This window comes from Agelaius tricolor, unplaced genomic scaffold (assembly GCF_023055355.1).
Source record: "Agelaius tricolor isolate 1412-34295 unplaced genomic scaffold, bAgeTri1.0.p SCAF_16, whole genome shotgun sequence".
NCBI classification, from domain to species: Eukaryota; Metazoa; Chordata; class Aves; order Passeriformes; family Icteridae; genus Agelaius; species Agelaius tricolor.
In genome coordinates, this window is record NW_027269276.1 from 13,024,078 (window position 1) to 13,040,884 (window position 16,807).

Genomic DNA, 16,807 nt, shown 5'->3' on the forward strand with positions numbered 1-16,807 from the left:
CCTTGCATGGACTGGAATCTGTAAATTGAATTAAATTCCTCTTTCCAAGAACATTCAAAGTACATAGCAGCAGCAGCTAGAATGTGTTGAGTTTGCTGGGGTCCCCAAGACGAGGTGAGAGATGAGGAATCTGACTCCATGTTCTCAGAAGGCTGATTTATTATTTTATGTACTTATATTAAAAGAATGCTATACTAAAACTATACTAAAGAAAGGCTACAGACAGAAGGCTTAACAAGAATGATGATGAAAACCTCGTGACTGACTCCTCAGAGTCCGACACAGCTGATGGTGATTGGTCATTAAGTAAAAACAATTCACATGAAACCAATCAAACATGCACATGTTGGTAAACAATCTCCAGCCACATTCCAAAGCAGCAAAACAGGGAGAAGTAAATGAGATAATATTGTTTTTTCTCTGAGGCTTCTCATTTTCCCAGGAGAAGAAATCCTGGCAAAGGGATTTTTCAGAAAATATGACAGTGACAAGAATGACTATAATGTAGTAACTCAAAATCTCCTACCACTCCAGCTGTAGTCATCCAGAAAGTCGAAGGTTTTGAGTGCAGGTCTTCTGCCTTGGTCACCCAGGTGTCATTTTTAGTTTAATCACAGAGAATATACTGAAATGAAGCAGCTTATTATTTATTCCTGCTAGAAGAACTATATTATGCATACATGCTTTACAAGACACAGTTATGGTTACCAATATTCAGTCTTCTCAAATTACACAAAAGAGCTCCCATACATCAACTAAAATGTCTATTTACTTAAAGCCTAGATGTGCAAAGCAAGGCTTGTAGGAGAAACAGTAAATATCACTGACAAGTTTTTATGTCAAAGTAGCAGATTTAGCTGCTAAAGGACACAAAAGGGATTCAGCAAGGTCTTGGATCAACCTTAAAGGTTTTGAAGTGATGTGCATGTGCAGAACCACCACCTCTGTCCCACCCACCCCACAGCCTTACCTGGACAAGCTGCTGTGCTCTCACTGTGGCACACTTGAAAAATAAACAAGAGACACCCATGCAGAGTGGTTCTTCTGCTGGCACTAACTTTATCAGTCAAAAGTCTGCAGTGCAAAGTTTGCAGTGTAAGAAGGGAAATTTTTCCATTGAAAAGCTGATTCCTAAATTCCCATCACCTGTGCCATGAAGGATGCAGATTTATGTTCCAGACAAACCTTAATAATATTATTAATATTCTGCGCCTTCTAGCTGCCTATACATATATATATATCTTTTCTGGGGTTATTTCACTTCTAATGGCTTCAGAAGTTTTAATATAGGGGAAAAATCATTTAGATTTAAAAAAAATAATTTACATTTTCTTACCTTTAATTATTAACCTTTTTTTCTCACATCCTTTCTAAATTCTCTCTCATTTCTCTTATCTCTCCATATTTTTAACAAAAAGCAGAAACATTTTATGAAACTCTGTTTATTCCAACAAACTGTTTTGCATATGTAGCTTGGGACCTATATCAGTTACTTTTAAAAATTATTGGTGACGAAGTGATTTGGTATGTGTTAGTTCTGGCATTTTAACTAAAGGAAGAGCTTTGTAATAATTTTATAAACTGGAATGAATAATTCTTTGTATAATCACTTTCCAAGTGCAGAAAGTTATTTAAAAAATCTATTTGGACAAATGGTGCTTGAGCCTTCCTTCCCATCCTGTGAAGAAATAGGGCTGAAGGTACAAGATCTTTTCCCATCTGCTTTGAAGTCACTGCAGATGAGCACCTTTACAGAACAGTGGAGCTCTCCAAGAAAGGCAGGAGCTGTATTTTCTGATCCATATGACCTCATGCTGCTTCTTGCAGGATTACACCTAATCCAAATGCCTTCTCGCAGGCAGAATGTGAGAAGCATCCATCTAGGCATTACTTCATCTGCAGAAAGTCCACAGGCAACTTCCCCACAAAAATTATCTTTATTTTAAAAGAAACTGAAACTAGACAACAGAAAGCAACAAAGTTACATACAGTGCTGGACAAAGCCTACCATATACATTTTCCAAGAACACTTGAATCAGATTCTGATATATGTTCTTCTAAAAGGTAAAAATATCACATCATTATTAACAAAAAAAAATTAAATGTCAACAATCTTAATCAGCTTATATTTTGCATTGTTTGGATGGCAGTAGATTGGTAACTTGCCTTTTTCTACTCACTTTTAATTCTAAAAGGAGAAGGTGGACAAAAAATTCCAAGTCAGAAGGCCCTAAAGACCACAGTGCCTGCTCTAAAGGCCACAAACACAAGCTTGGAGGAAAGACCAAGTTTTGAATAAAAGTCCCTAACAACTTTGTATAATTTCACATTTCAGAAAGAAAAGAAACTATCAAGAAAGAAAAACAAAAAGAAAAAATGATATATTAAGAGCTTGCCCTCCTTAAGTTATAAGGAAGCTCAGATTTCGACCATTCTGTAGAGGAAAAGATGAGTGTCCAGAAACAGACAACTCTCATAACTCCAATCCCAAAATGTCTCCAGTACAGCAATTCCTGAAATACAGTGCACAAATCTCCAAGGAAAAAGGTGGGGTTGGAGCAAAAAATAATTTTGAAACAGTTTCTTTGAACATGAAAAGGAAAATTATGTATGGTAAACAATGCAGAAACAGTTATTCCCCATGGTGCTGGGATAAGCCATTTCTAAACCAGGAGACAAAGGGTAACACTGAAAACTTCAAGCTAGAGGCAGCACTCTGAGGGCCTGAACACCACTCAGAACTAATTACCCCAGAACTGATGACACACAGCACTAGGCCACTAAAGGGACCTTTCTTTTCTTCTATAGAAAGCAGAAGTTATCACTTCCACATAAAGAAGTGAATGTGCATAACTCAAGATGTAGTGTAGGATATTTATATTGCCTTAAAGAGTTCTGCTAAGTACACTTAGTTTCCAATTTTAGGGAAGAGTCTATTCTAATATAGAAAGCTTCTGCCAAAACTTAGCAACTGCAGAATAACTTTAAAATACATCCAGTTCTACATCCTCCTGCATATATCTAATCACATCCAATAGACAAAAAAATTATATGCCTTCTAAACAAACAAAAAATTATATGTTTTGTGAAACAAGTAAAGAGTGTTAGAATAGAATTTTCACACACAAGAGCTGATTACCAAATGTTCACCCATTTATCAGTGGATAATATTAAGAAATTCATATTAAGTAATGTCAACAAGATGATAATGCATATCAGTGCTGTGTGTTCTGAAAGGTACTCAGTTTTAATTATTAACTGCTACCATCTATCATACCTCATTCTATGCAAGACACCTCACCAGCTACCAATCCATAAACAATAATGTTTCACATACTTCATAGAGTAGCTTAAAACACATCATGGTATGAAATAATTTGTATTACATAGTAATTTAATCCCTGGCCACAGGGTTAATGTTGGACAAAGTCTGGAAACTTTTCCAATTTGAATTACATACATTAACTTTGTCACACACCACAGCACTAATGCATGTATTACATCAGACATGCTCTAATTTAAAATCAAAACAAAAAAGTTGTTGCAAAAATACATGTCACCAATGTGGAACACATTCAAGATTGTATAAAAAGTACTGAACTGATATCCCAAAACAGGTATATTTAAGCAGTACATAAGGAAAGATTAGTTTTAATATGAAACAGTCATTTAAGTCACATACAACATGATAAGAAGCATGACTTCCTTTTCTTAAAAATGTTACACCAATACTTTTACTGACAGGCAATGCTTATTTATAAAATGAGAGGGATATATTTAATGCAGATGTGTTACTGTATTAAGCTGGAATAAAGACAAATGTTAAAAAGGTGCTACATTTTAACACCACTGATTTTGTAAAAATCTCAAACCATATAAGCATTTCACTTGCAAATATCACAGGCCCCAAACTGCAAACACTTTAAAACATTCTTGACTGTGTGCATGCAGTTTCACCGACTTCATTAATTGTCACATGCTTGAAATTAAGCCTGAAAAATGTGATTACAAAACTGGTTCTTAGATTAAAAACTTCAGAGGTCACAAAGTACAATCTTCTTTGAGCAGCCCCCAAAATTATAGTTTTCTTTTAAGTAGAGCAAACTTCATTACTTTTCTCTAGCTTCTTTCATCAGAAGACCTCAAATAAAAACTAGGCCTCTAAACAACCTTTGGAAGTAAGCATCACTCCCATCTTCTTCCAGAAGAGACAAGCACAAACCTGCTAGTTTCAAGTTGTAGAGGGAATGAGTAAAACAGGAAGAAACAGGATTTTTGCTACCTGCCCTCTGGTCTGTATCCAGCACTGTCCCTTCCATGTTTTCTCATTTAAAATTGGTCACTAGCAAAAAAGTATTAAGGACAGCACAATCCAATTTATACCTGTCTATTTCAGCCTGAGCGGGAAAAAAATTTGGGAGCAATATAAGGCTGCATTTCTGATCATGACCAGAAACCATGTAAAAGGACACAGGCATTTCCCACAAAAATGTTAAGGTTTGCAAGATTTACAAAATCTTTGCAATATTTTTGGTGTGCAGCACCAGTACAATCTAAATCACCAGTAATGAAAGAAGCACATGAGAGTTCAATACAAATTGTTTCATGTATTACAAAAACCTCACCTATTCTAGCCAGCCCTCCCTCCCTCCCACCCATCATTCTAGAACTAACTTCTAATGCTAATCAGCTGACATTTTCCTAGTACCTCACTAATTAAACATGATTGCTGTTTCTCCTGTGCATACTTGAACTACTACTTAGTCAACACATGCAGAGAAAACCAAAATATAACTGCTCTCTAGACAAAGAGTTCAAGTATGCCAAGAGCATATCAGTAGGGCAAGCATATTGGCTGGATGACTTCTGGAGATCCTTGTCAGTCCTATCTCTAACATGACTGTCCTAACAAGTGTGGAGTCGGTTGTTCATTTGTTTTTATTTCACATCATTGACATTTGCTAATGCCTTGAACTTACAAGTTAATAAATGAGGAAAATTTACTGAAATGAGGAAAATTTACAAACCCAATAGAATACCAGTTTAGAAAAAATCTAAAATAAATGGTTAGAATAAGTTTCATAAATCCACAATTTAAGGCCTTATAAAATGATATTCCAGATGATTTTAAGTATTTAGGAACACTATGTTTAAATACTAATGTCCTGACAGCTAATCTAGAAAATAGTTGCCTAACTTCATGTTGGGTTGAGGAAAAGATTAAGAAATACATGGTTATTTTAAATACAATGTCTGCTCCAACTGTCAAAACATGAATTAGATTTCTGAGAAGAAATGCCCCAAAATCTTCTCACAAGAGGCATGGGGTGTGGGAGTGGGAAAGGTAATAATATCATCACTGGAGCTTTGGTTGAATTTTCACTGAGCAAAATTCTGATTTCACTTACATTACTGTAGGTGTGAACCAGCTCCATTATGTTCACAGTGCTAATTGTTGCAGAGATTAAACTGATTCCTAGAGGAACAAATCTATCTGAACAAGGTTTGGTTTAACTGCTACTTCAGGCAGCAAAAGCAACTTCAAACAGTCTGTCAGTCATTAGGAGCACTACTGAAGAATAAATCTCTTTAACAGATGTTGTTGCTTGTTTGGTTTTTTCTTGGTGGTTTTAAAATCACACCTCTAACAAAACAAGATTTAGTCTAGTTAATGTACTAAATTAAAGCAACTACTGATGAAAACAGCAGCTCTGGATCTATCTTACACTTCACATCTCCATACAGGAAAATTCTCAAGATATAAAATATGTCACTTACACTCTAGATATCATTTTCTTTTTCCTGATGAGAGGAACACAAAAAACAAAAAAAAGACCAAAAACCAAAACCAGAAACAAAAACCCACAACCCAACCAAAACAAACAAAAAACAAAAAAACCAACCAAACAAAACCACCCCACCAAAAAAACCAGCAGGGTAATACTGCACTTACACAGCAAAACTTTTCACTTTTAAAATAAAACAAGTTGTGTAGATCTGCACAGGATCTTCCAGGAATGTACACAGTAGAGCCCATTTAAAATCAAACACAATGGTGAACTATCAAACAGGCCTTACTTTCACTCATTAGCATGGCTTACCATGAAAACTACCTCTTTATTAGATGACTGAATTCTCTATAAACTCCTATATCACTCATCACTCACAGACCTGAAAAATGTATCACATTAAGGAACATGTCTAGTACCTGTGAGCTTGGCATATGATTTAATTGCTGTTTAAAGACTGTTTCCAGTACAGTGGTACATATCCAAGCAGAATCTGTTATCACAGTGCCTCCTTTTATTAATTCCAAACAATATTTCTTTCAAAAGAAACGTTTTCAGTTGCATGTGCAACTTCATCACACTGCTAAGGCTGAACTGTTCAAGGCTAGATGCTTCCCAACATTCAAAAAAGAAGGGGAGTTATTTTTGAGATCAAGAATAGGATCAAATTACCCTTATTAAAAGAGAATTTCTTAGCATCACACATGAAGCTCTAGTGCCATGCATACTTGTCAGGAGGATATCAGGTTTAGCAAAGGAGCTAAACTTCTGATTACTTAGTTCTGATGTGAGCTAAACTCACCTGATATGACAGCTGTATTTTCTTTCTTCACCTTAGATTTCCTACCCCCTCACTGCAAGACTGGCTGAGGCAGTGGTGGGAATTTAGATTTAAGACTTTGCTAGCCAAATTATCAAGCAATTCAGAGAGCACACTCCATTGCCTTGCCCCCTCCTTCATGCCAAGTGGGCTGTGTAAGCTCAGGGTGACTGAGCAGGCTGGAGCTGACAGCCCTAGGAGCTGGGCAGGATTTTCTGTGCACTACTTCATCCCCAATCCTCAGGCAGCACTGAGGCAGGAGACTGGAACCATCAGTGAGAAAGAATGAGAGAGAGGTGCATGACTGCACAACCGTGACAGAGCAAAGACTGCATCCCAAGGTATGTCCTCAAGATAGATGAATTAAGGTTACATGTGCAACTCTACTTCTGGCATTCTCTAGATTTAAAGCAGTGGACTTCATAAACTCAATGTGTTCTTCTTCCAATTTAATCTTATTTCACAAAAATTTCCAAATAATGCAAGGCCTAGCAAGAGCCTTCAGCATGTAATTGCTGAGAAGTCAAGAGATTATTGCCTTTTCAAGGAAACAGAAGTGTGTAATAGTTAGAGGGTTTCATTGTGTTACTAAGCATGAATTCATGATTTTTGAATAGCACATTAATGCTTTACTTCAAAAATAGGAAAAAGCACATACAAAATTCTCTGTATTTACCCTAAAATAACAACTATTAGTACTGCACATTCCTCCATGTCATCTCTACAATATTCAAAGAAAGGCTAGCAAGAACATCAATAACAGACATTCACACCAAAAGAAAAAAAACAAAGTAATGAGTACTTGCAAATATAGTACCATTAAAACCAAGCACTAAATGCTAGTGTTAGTTAACACATTAATATACACTAGCAAATTAGGGCTATTCATACAGGCACATTTTTTCCTTCAATAATATTGTCAATGCTCATCCTACTTCCGATCAATTGTCAGTTACAGTTTTATCAGAAACAAAAAATATTCCATCCTGTAAAACATTTGCACGCATAAAACTAAGAGTACAAAAGCTGAGATGGAAGTTTATGAATGAATACAGATTAGGGGGAAAAAAGATGACAGCAATCAAACACAACTGATTGTCTGCAGAAAGTGAAGTACCCAATTTGTAACCGAATTTTCCTAGCAAGTATTTGCTCCACTAGCAGCCATTGAGGCTGTCAGCCCTCTGTGTTGAGTGCAGGTGGCCCTGCAGTGTCCCTGGTGCGCATTAACTGCACGTCCTTGTCAGCCATGCACGTGTCACAGCCCCACACTGCCGATGCCTCTGCCGTGAGGAGCCCATAGGCCGACTCTGTCATGCCTGTACAGATCCGGTGGAACCATTTCTGACAGGAGGCTTCGCACAGGATGGCATCCTGGTCATCATTGACTTCATGTGTACAAATCCCACACGGGTACACAGGTTCAGAGGACGAGTGGCCGTGACGACTGGGATGGAGGGGGGTTTTGCTGCTCTTTTCAGAGTTGCACCCTTCAGCAGTACCTCGAGGCTGGCGGGACTTGCTCTGGGTCCCATTTGAGTGGCCAGCATTGGTGTTCTCAGCACTGTTAGAATGGCTGTTATCCTGGTTCACCACATTGTTTCGAGTAACGTTTTTCAGGTCGCTGTTACCTTGGCTCACAACGTCCTCTGTCCTGTGATGATGCTGATGAGCAGCAGTGCTCTGGCTGGATGCTTTGCTTGCACCTTGACTAAAGTCTTGCTTTTGTGCTGATGATTTTGTCTGGTTGTACGTGTTTGGTGGAGGAACAAAAGAATGGTTTGACTCTAGCTGAGAATTTGGAAAATTTGGATTGTTTCCAGGACCAAAGTTAGTTGGCACATCAGGGTGAGGTATCTGACCAGAATGGCCAAAGTTCTCCCCAGGATTTGGTCTGAAATGCTGAGCAGACATATTGACATTTTGATTTATCTGACCACTGCCATAAGGTGGTTGATTCCCAAAACCTGGGTTATCATGAGGACCAAAGCTGAAAGAATGGGGTCTACTAAAACCCATGCCAACAGGGTTTTGAGGAAGAGGATGTGGCTGGTTTCTGAGGGAGTAAGAACCACCATATGGTGAGGACACTCTGGGCAGCATGTGAGGTGGCATTCTGAAAGTGTTATAGCCTCCAAAGCCAGGATAACCAGGATTACTAAAATATGGATTTCCTGAAGGAAGTGGTTTATAAGACACAGTATTATAGTTGTCATCAAATGGATTTGCAGCTACAAGGTGGTCAGAGCTTGGGTTCGGTGGTGGAGCATATTCAGATGGAGGAGGAAATGACGACCCCTACAAATATTTTAAATACAACACTTGAATTAGTTTTAGTATTTCCCTGCAAGACAGACCAACCACAAAGGCTCTGGATTAGCAATACAACTGCTGAAAGAACTGTTCAGCTGTTGTGTAAAATTCACCCACTGTACCCTGCCAGGCTGTCTGAAATTTCAGAGGCAGGAGAGGAGCTTGAGCTCCAGATAATGTAGTGATTTATAGTAGTTTCAGAGTTTTAAAAAGTTTGCAGTTAAAAATACTACTTGATATGTGACTTCTATTTCATAATCTTTTACAAAAGACAAGCAACAATATAGAAATCCAACTGTCACAAACCCATACAGAAAGTATTTCCAAATGTTGAAGAGCACATTTGAAGCATTTCCCTAACTTCATTTTGGGTTCATGTTACTGAATATACATCTCATAAGACACCCCACTTCCATGAAGATATACAAAGCTAATGGTGCTGTAACCATAAAAAAGGCATTTAGAATATAGGAGTCAGCAGACTGGTATTCTCTATAGCCTGTGGAATATTCTGTGCTGTACATTTCTATACCAAACAGCATTCAGTGATTGTGGACAGTCTGCAAAGCATAGTCAGTAGGTATGAAACACCAGGATTATGCTCTGGTTACAGAGCATAATCAAGTGTTTAATGGAGCCCAGAGTCTGTTTAAATGTCACCAGTGCAGTCATACAATTGAAATTCATTCTAGATTAGCCTGTAGGGAACACCTGCTGGGTTCACCCTCACACTAACTGTGCTCACAGAAAGCACTTCCTTCTAAGTACTAATGAACTAAGACTGAAAATTTATTAAAAAAAAATGCTGCATTGCAAATTTTAACCTGGTCAGAAGGAACACAAGCTAATCTGCATGTCCTCTAGAATTATTACCATTCCAGAACACAAGGAAACTCCAGTAAAAAAAGAGGTGTGAAGCCTTGTAAAGTAATGGAATATTTCTCAGAGCAAGGTTCAGTGTGACTACTTTAAAACAAAACAAAACAGAAATGAAGAAAACAGATCCATATCTCAATGGACTCTGCATGGCCTAACAGAAAGTGATTGTTTTACCTACATAAATAAAGGTATTCCCACTGGGCAGTGCCAAATTAACAGATACTCTCACTCAAAGCTGAATGAACACACAAAGGAAAACTCGGCACTATAGATACCCAACTGCTTAAGATATTTTGTATTGAGGCTTTCTTTTCTGGAAAGAACAACTGCATAGAAACATCACATAGCAAGGATGCACTGGAAAGGAGCTCTGCCTGATTTAGCTTTTGCTTGGAAATCACCTGGAGTGTATGCCAAGAGCTTGGTCAAAGCATTAACAAACTGTACTGATTCATTAGCCCACAAACCTACACATACAGGAATGAAAGTAAGGTAAGAAGTAGTCTCATGGCAACTATTCACACTGTATGGATTTCTACCAATGGCTACAAAGTCATTAAAAAAAAGTCTGCCTCAGAATCAAATCCCTATGGGGAAAATCCCAGTTGTTGCAGTCTCTCTGTGCTCCTCTCTTTATATGTTTTTGGCAACTTACAGGGATTAAAATAACTTCAGTACAAATTACTAGTATTCAGGAAGATTTTAACTTCAAAGTAAAACTGAAATACTTGGTATGTAGCTGCTATTTGTGACAAGAAATTGATATTCTGAACAATGAGAGCCACTCATACCAGCAAACAACATTTGAGTTTATTAAGAATTCAAAAGAAGCAAAGGGAATTTACCTGTGTATTCGCTTTGCGCTTTTTCTTATCAGGGCTCCCAAGCTGAACTCCTGGTCCTCCTAACCCATCCAATCCACTGTCACCACCTACAAGATATCAATCAGTGTAGTAGTACATTAATTATATTGCAGACTGTATTGTAAGCTTGCCTTTAACTACCATAGCCTCAGATACCTGTTACAAATACTGAATTTGCATTGACTCTGGTGCCTTGTGTTGCAAGTGCTAAAGGAGCACACATCTGGAGGTAAGCTAACATCCCTCCTATACCTGTCTGCTACCACTTTCATGTCCCATTCATGCTCATTCTTATTGAAATAGACATTTCCATTTATTTTATTTTTATCTGCCCCTTGATTCTTAACATCTCCTCATCACCAGTTAGAAGTATTTCTTGTTTGCATAAATCATGAAACTTTCAAAAGAACTGCAAAAAGCCATGTCTAAGACTCACCTCTTAACTCACATAGACACTGCATCAGTGTAACAATATACAACAGATTGTTACAATCCACCATGAAGGAAAAGAAAAGCAAACAGTAGTAGATCCATGAACAAAAACCATTGAAAACTTGCCATGTTGTTTAGACTAATCTCCAGTGCATCAAATCTAAATTTCACTAAATGCAAGACTTGATCAAACAAAAAGACGCCTGCCAATAATAAGTGAACCAGCTCACCTCTGTAGAAATGTTATAAAATAACTGAGCAAGTCTATCCTGGCACAAAAAAAAGTAAGGAATGTTCATTTCACTGGCTGCTCAATCAGATTTCACCCTGAGCAATACAAAGAGATATCTGTACTTCCCCTGGGATTCTCCACCTTTCACAACAGTGGGACAAGCTCTCAAATTTGTATAAATCGTGGCTTCCATTTTAAAACCCTAGCTAGACCATCAGTGAAAAATAAAAATGGCAATCTCATTATTATCCCAGTCAGTCTGTCTTCACAGGCTCAAGTGAAATTGCCACAATATGGGAATGCAAAGAAAACCCTGAGCTGAAGTATGAGAAGCATTTTCAGGTGATACCAGAGCAACACATGTACACATGTTCAAGTACTAACATCATTATATTAAGAAACCATATTAATTCTTTTTTCCCCAGGCCTATTAGGATAATAGCTTATTTGCTCTTTTATATAAATATATAGTAACAGCACAGAACAGTAAGCAGGCAATCCAACCTAAAAATTTTACTCTTGTTTGTTTAAAATTTATATTCAGAATATGAGTCAAACTTTATCAAGATGCAAGCATCCAGCTGAACACACAGGTCCTCATTACCAAAGACAACCTGGAGATAACTGTGAATTATCAACAGTGTTATGCAAAGCAGCACAATGTATGACATTACACTGCTCTGTTAGACAAGTGTTCCCAGCAGACAGGTAAGCCAGCTTTAGGAATATTCAGCAACATAACACAAAATCTCTTCTCACAGGGAAGTAGCAGTCCTATTGTACACAGACCAAAATATCCAAGTTATTTGAAATACTCCTGATCAAGGAGGCCTGAAAATTTTCACTCCCAGCACTTCCTCCTCCACGCCTCCTTTTTTTTTCTTTTTTTTGGCGGTTTCAGGGAATTTACCAGTCCTACTTCAAGTAAGAATCCAGTTCTGCCTCTGCTTTAATAAGTTCCTTTTGGCTCTAGCTGTCACTGGTAAAATTTGATTTTATTTTTCATTACACATAAAGAAGATACATGGACATCCCAGATCAACACCTATCAAATTTTAAGTCTGAATTTCAAAGACAAGGGCATGATGTCACAACCAAGGTCTCAAAATAAATTCAGGCTTGCACATAGCATATTATGGTCTAAGGTACAATCAGAGAAACTAGGGATTACTCTTTAAAAAGAGATCTTTTAGCCTTGATTTAGAAGATAAAATCCTGCACATACTAAGTGTGCTATGAAGCATTGTCACTACATTACCTGTAGATACTAAATGACTACAGCATAAGGTTTTACATAAAAAATGATGGCAAATTTTCCCTCAATTTCAAATCTATAAATCATCTTCTTTATAATCTATTTCCTCAAAACTGTTCCTGTACTTTCTATAAGCTTCTTCTCCAGCATTCCTATAAGTTTATACTAAATTTAGTGTAAGATTGCACTGTGAACACTAATCCTCACAACTGCATAAATGACACTCCTTTTCATGTCCTTGTACTCTTAAAAAATAATTGATGTTAACTATTGATAGCAAAATGTTCCAAATATTCAGATTTCTTTTAATAAATTCAACAATAGCAGCACAGACATCAGTAAATTTGTGATCAAGTAGAATACTTAGGGTCATACACAAATGCTGGTTTACAGTAGCTGAAGTTAAGACTTTACAAAACTACATATAAATTCCCTCTCTGGGACATCATTCTTCAAAAGCATCAGCATATGAACATGAGAATTCCAGTGACAAGTTCCATCAATTTCTACCTGAATTACTTTCATCAGCAAAGCCATTCACATGCCTTGGTTTACAGAAGGGAGTCCTGTGTCTGGAAAGGCACAAACCTTTTGTATTTTCACTTCTCACTGTGTGAGGCCAATGATTTCATTCAGCCCTAAGAATTTATATTTTCCCTGTGGGCTCTATAATGATTTAATTTATACATGAAAGGAAACAGAATGTTAGTCCTAGCATACCTCCAAAAAAAGAGTGAATAAGGCTCATTTTCATGAAGCCAAAATAAACTTTCCACAAAGTCACTTTTGGTACCTACCACACAGACTTTCATTAAAGGACTACCAAGCATTTTGGAATGCTGAACTAATGAAAAATTATGCATTGTCCAAGACTAATTTTTTGGGCAAAAATACAATCCTTTTGACTGGGACATCACCTATCTCATGGATCTAAAGATACAAATACATATCTGATAACTATTCCACTATTAAAGTACAGATAAAATTAATTTCAGCCATTCACACTTGTGCAAAGGAGAAGAGATAAGCCTCATATTCTCTTTTACTTCGTACATACCTAAGATGGGCATTTTCAGTGTTGGTTAGGAGAACTGCAAGTTGTAGTTTGGTTTACACATTAAGGGATTTTTACTTTGCATGTAATTTATGCCATACTTAACATACTGCAAATACAGCATGGAATATTTTCATATTCACTGACAAATCTCAGTCTAGGTTTTTACTACTTTATCTCAGTAAGAACATTTTCCCAAGAAACATGAATGGCTGAATAAACTTTTCATTAGAGGCAGAAAACTAAAAATAGTCTCATTTCAACCAAATTTGGTGAGCCTGTTCTGTGGCCCTGAGACTGTAAACAGTTTTGATAATAAGCTGTAATCAGGTGGAACTCGGTGGGTAACTCCAGCATGTGAAACCATATATGCTTTAATATTTGCAGAATCAGGGCTTGAGAGTGGAGGAGTCTAATGAATCCCAGTCTCCTTTGTAACACTGCTGTGTGTCTTCATTCTCTCATTTTCAAGCTTGCAATCCAGCTGTTACTATAGCAGTTTTAGAAAAGCAAATTGTAAATCAATGACAATATGCACCGTGGAATCCACACCTTTTCCCACTTATCCAACCAGAAAAAAAAGCTTAAAACACCAAGAACAATAGAATTCCAGGGGCAAAACAGGAGGCAAGAAAACAGGAAGCACTAAACTGCAAATTTTATAATTTTGCCATGATTTTCACCCAAGTCAGTCACCCATCCTGCTGTCTTTGATTATTTCATTCAGAGAGGCATTTCTGTGTCTAAGGACTATAAGGACACAACAATCGCTACGAAGGCTGATGTGCCACTGCCATTAAAGTCAGCTGCACTGCCGAAGTCGGAGGAGACCCTGCATTTCTGCCCTTCTCCCTACTCCTTTGAAAGAAACGCATACCTCAAACCTCACCAGAGCCATACACCAGTGCTATTAGTAAAGAAATAATATTTCGATTTTTTTCTTTTTTCATTTCCCGAAAAGGGAAAGACAAAATCCCAACTACACTCAAGCACAGGAGCCAGGACTGGGGGCAGAAGAGCGAACACTCAAGTGTAATTTATGGGCTCTGCATCAGCACGAACTCGGACATGTGGCACTGCCGCCGTATTCCCTTGCACCAGCAGTATGCTCGCTGCATACTAATGCGCTGCACATCCCCAGACACACAAGAGACAGGACCGCACGCCGCCCTCCCCCGCGGGGCACACCTGCGCGCACGGCGAGCCCCGGGGCTGCTTTTCAGGGCCCGCAGGCTGCGGGAGCCCGCGGGGCCCGGCCGGGCCCCACCGACCAAACTTCGAGCGGCCCCCGCACCGCCGGCCCCGCCGCAGCCGCAGGGAGGGACCGCGGCGGGGGCGGCCCGGCCCGCGCTGCGCTGCGCGGGGAGCCCGGCGGGCAGCGGCGGCGCGGGCGGTGCGCGCATCCCGCGGCTCCGCCGGCGCTCCGCACGGGAGCCAGGCCCCAGCGGCGGCCGCCCCCGAGCCCGGCCCAGCCCTCGCCGTACCTCGGGATCTCTTCAGCGCGATGGGGTCCTTCTCCTGTTCCGCTGACATTACAGACAGCAGCGCATGGCTCCCAGGGCGGCAAGAATCGGGGCTCTTTGATGCTGCTGCCGCCGCCGCCGCCGGCCCGCACCCCGCCCCCTCCGCCCCCGCCTCCTCCGCCGCCGCCCCCGCCCGCCGCTGCCCTCGCCGCCGCCGCCCCAGCAGCGGAGCTACGAGACTTTGCAAAGTTTGGGCGCGGGAGGGCTCCGCTACAGCCCGCGGCGGGGGCCAGGCCAGGCGGGGTCCGGCGAGCGGAGCGCCGCTGCGCGGAGGCCGCCCGGGGGTCCGCGGAGCGCCGAGCCGCGCCGGCCAGGGCCCCCGCAGGCTGCAGGCGCCCGCCTCGCCCGGCCCCCGCCGCCGGGGCTGCCGGGCCCCGCGCAGCGCCCCCGCCGGACACGGCGCCGCTCAGCGCGCCGAGCCCCCGCTGCCCGCCGGCTCCCGGGCGCGCAGGGGCGGCAGCGGCCGCGGGGCGCTCCGCGGGGCTCGCCCTGCTCCCGCCATGAGCGCGGCGGGACTCTGGGGCCCGGCCGCGCCGCCGCTCGGAACAAAGGCGCCGCGCTGGGGCGGCTCCGCCGGCGCCTCCACCCTCCGCTCGGGCACCGCCGGGACTCGGTCCGGCCGCGGGACAGCCGCGGGGCGGGCCGGGGCTGGCAGCGCCCGTGAGCGCGGGAGCCGCGGCAGGAGGGGGCAGAGGCCGCCTCGACCGCCGTGCGGGGGGGGACGCTGGCCGGGACCGCCTCCGGGGCCGTCAGGGGCTCCACGGTGCGGCTCCGGTGCGGCACGTGCCTCACGCCTGCTTCCCGCCTCCGGGCTGCGGCTCCCGTTCTGCCCACGCTGGGGGGGTGTTAAAGCGCTGGAGCACCGCGCTCCGGCGGCTCCCGGGCAGGCGGGGGGACCTTCCGCACGGAGGGGCTCCCCACACCGGGTGTCACCCGCCGGCCGGGTCACTGGCCTGGGGGTACCGCACAAACCACTGGGCCCAGCCGGTGCCCTCGTGGCGTCGGTAAACTCTGCCGAACCCTTAAAAACACACGGGACAGATAAATCGCTGCCGGTGTCGGTGTAATCTTGTGCAAACACATTCTGCCTCAGTTTCCCATCTTCTGAAGTGGCTGCATTTTAGAGGTGTTAGGTATGCAGTTCTTGATCTAGATCAAAATTGTTAATCAACTGCATTAAAAGTACCATTTGAATAAAGATTTATTCTCCCTATGAGGATAAAAAATGCCCAGCTGTACAGTAAGGAGTTTGCTTACATGCCTGACTTCGAAATACTTGTCAGTGCTATTTCTTTATGTACCTTCTTGTTAGATGGATAGTTGATACTTTTCCAGTATTTGAAATACTTTTTCTGAGGGGAAAAGGTTACATTCATGTAAGAATGTAACCTTAAGATATTGGTATGGCTATTACTAAGTTATACAAAATGCAAAAGTAAAGTGGAGAAAGTCATTCAATTTATGTTGATTTCTGTCCTTCCCTAGACATCATTTTTATTTGTCCACAGTCTCTTACTTTGCAGCGATCCCAGATGCACGTACCTCAAAGTACAGCACACAGCCAGTATTCTCATGGGATGTGCTGCTTGATTCTGTGTAATCTTACTGAACAGAATATTAGCAAGGTGGGTGTGAGCTTGTCTATAT

General features: G+C 41.2%; 1 protein-coding gene across 1 annotated transcript; it reads right to left on the reverse strand.

Annotated features, from left to right (window-relative positions):
• Positions 1–1,918: 1,918 nt before the first annotated feature.
• On the reverse strand, positions 1,919–15,310 carry PYGO1 (pygopus family PHD finger 1). Its single transcript, XM_071441583.1, has 3 exons — positions 15,122–15,310; positions 10,647–10,732; positions 1,919–8,907 (listed from the first exon to the last, which is right to left on the reverse strand). Exons 1-3 carry the CDS (start codon positions 15,168–15,170, stop codon positions 7,786–7,788), a joined length of 1,257 nt encoding a protein of 418 aa, XP_071297684.1. The 5' UTR covers positions 15,171–15,310; the 3' UTR covers positions 1,919–7,785.
• Positions 15,311–16,807: the final 1,497 nt, after the last annotated feature.

What these genes read in the sequence shown, in the direction of transcription:
- PYGO1 (XM_071441583.1), bottom strand. Translation starts at nt 15,170, where the DNA reads ATGTCAGCGGAACAGGAGAAGGACCCCATCGCGCTGAAGAGATCCCGA. An exon ending in CGCGCTGAAGAGATCCCGAG is followed by an intron (nt 10,733 to 15,121) that starts GTACGGCGAGGG and finishes GATATCTTGTAG; the next exon opens with GTGGTGACAGTGGATTGGAT. An exon ending in AGCGCAAAGCGAATACACAG is followed by an intron (nt 8,908 to 10,646) that starts GTAAATTCCCTT and finishes AAATATTTGTAG; the next exon opens with GGGTCGTCATTTCCTCCTCC.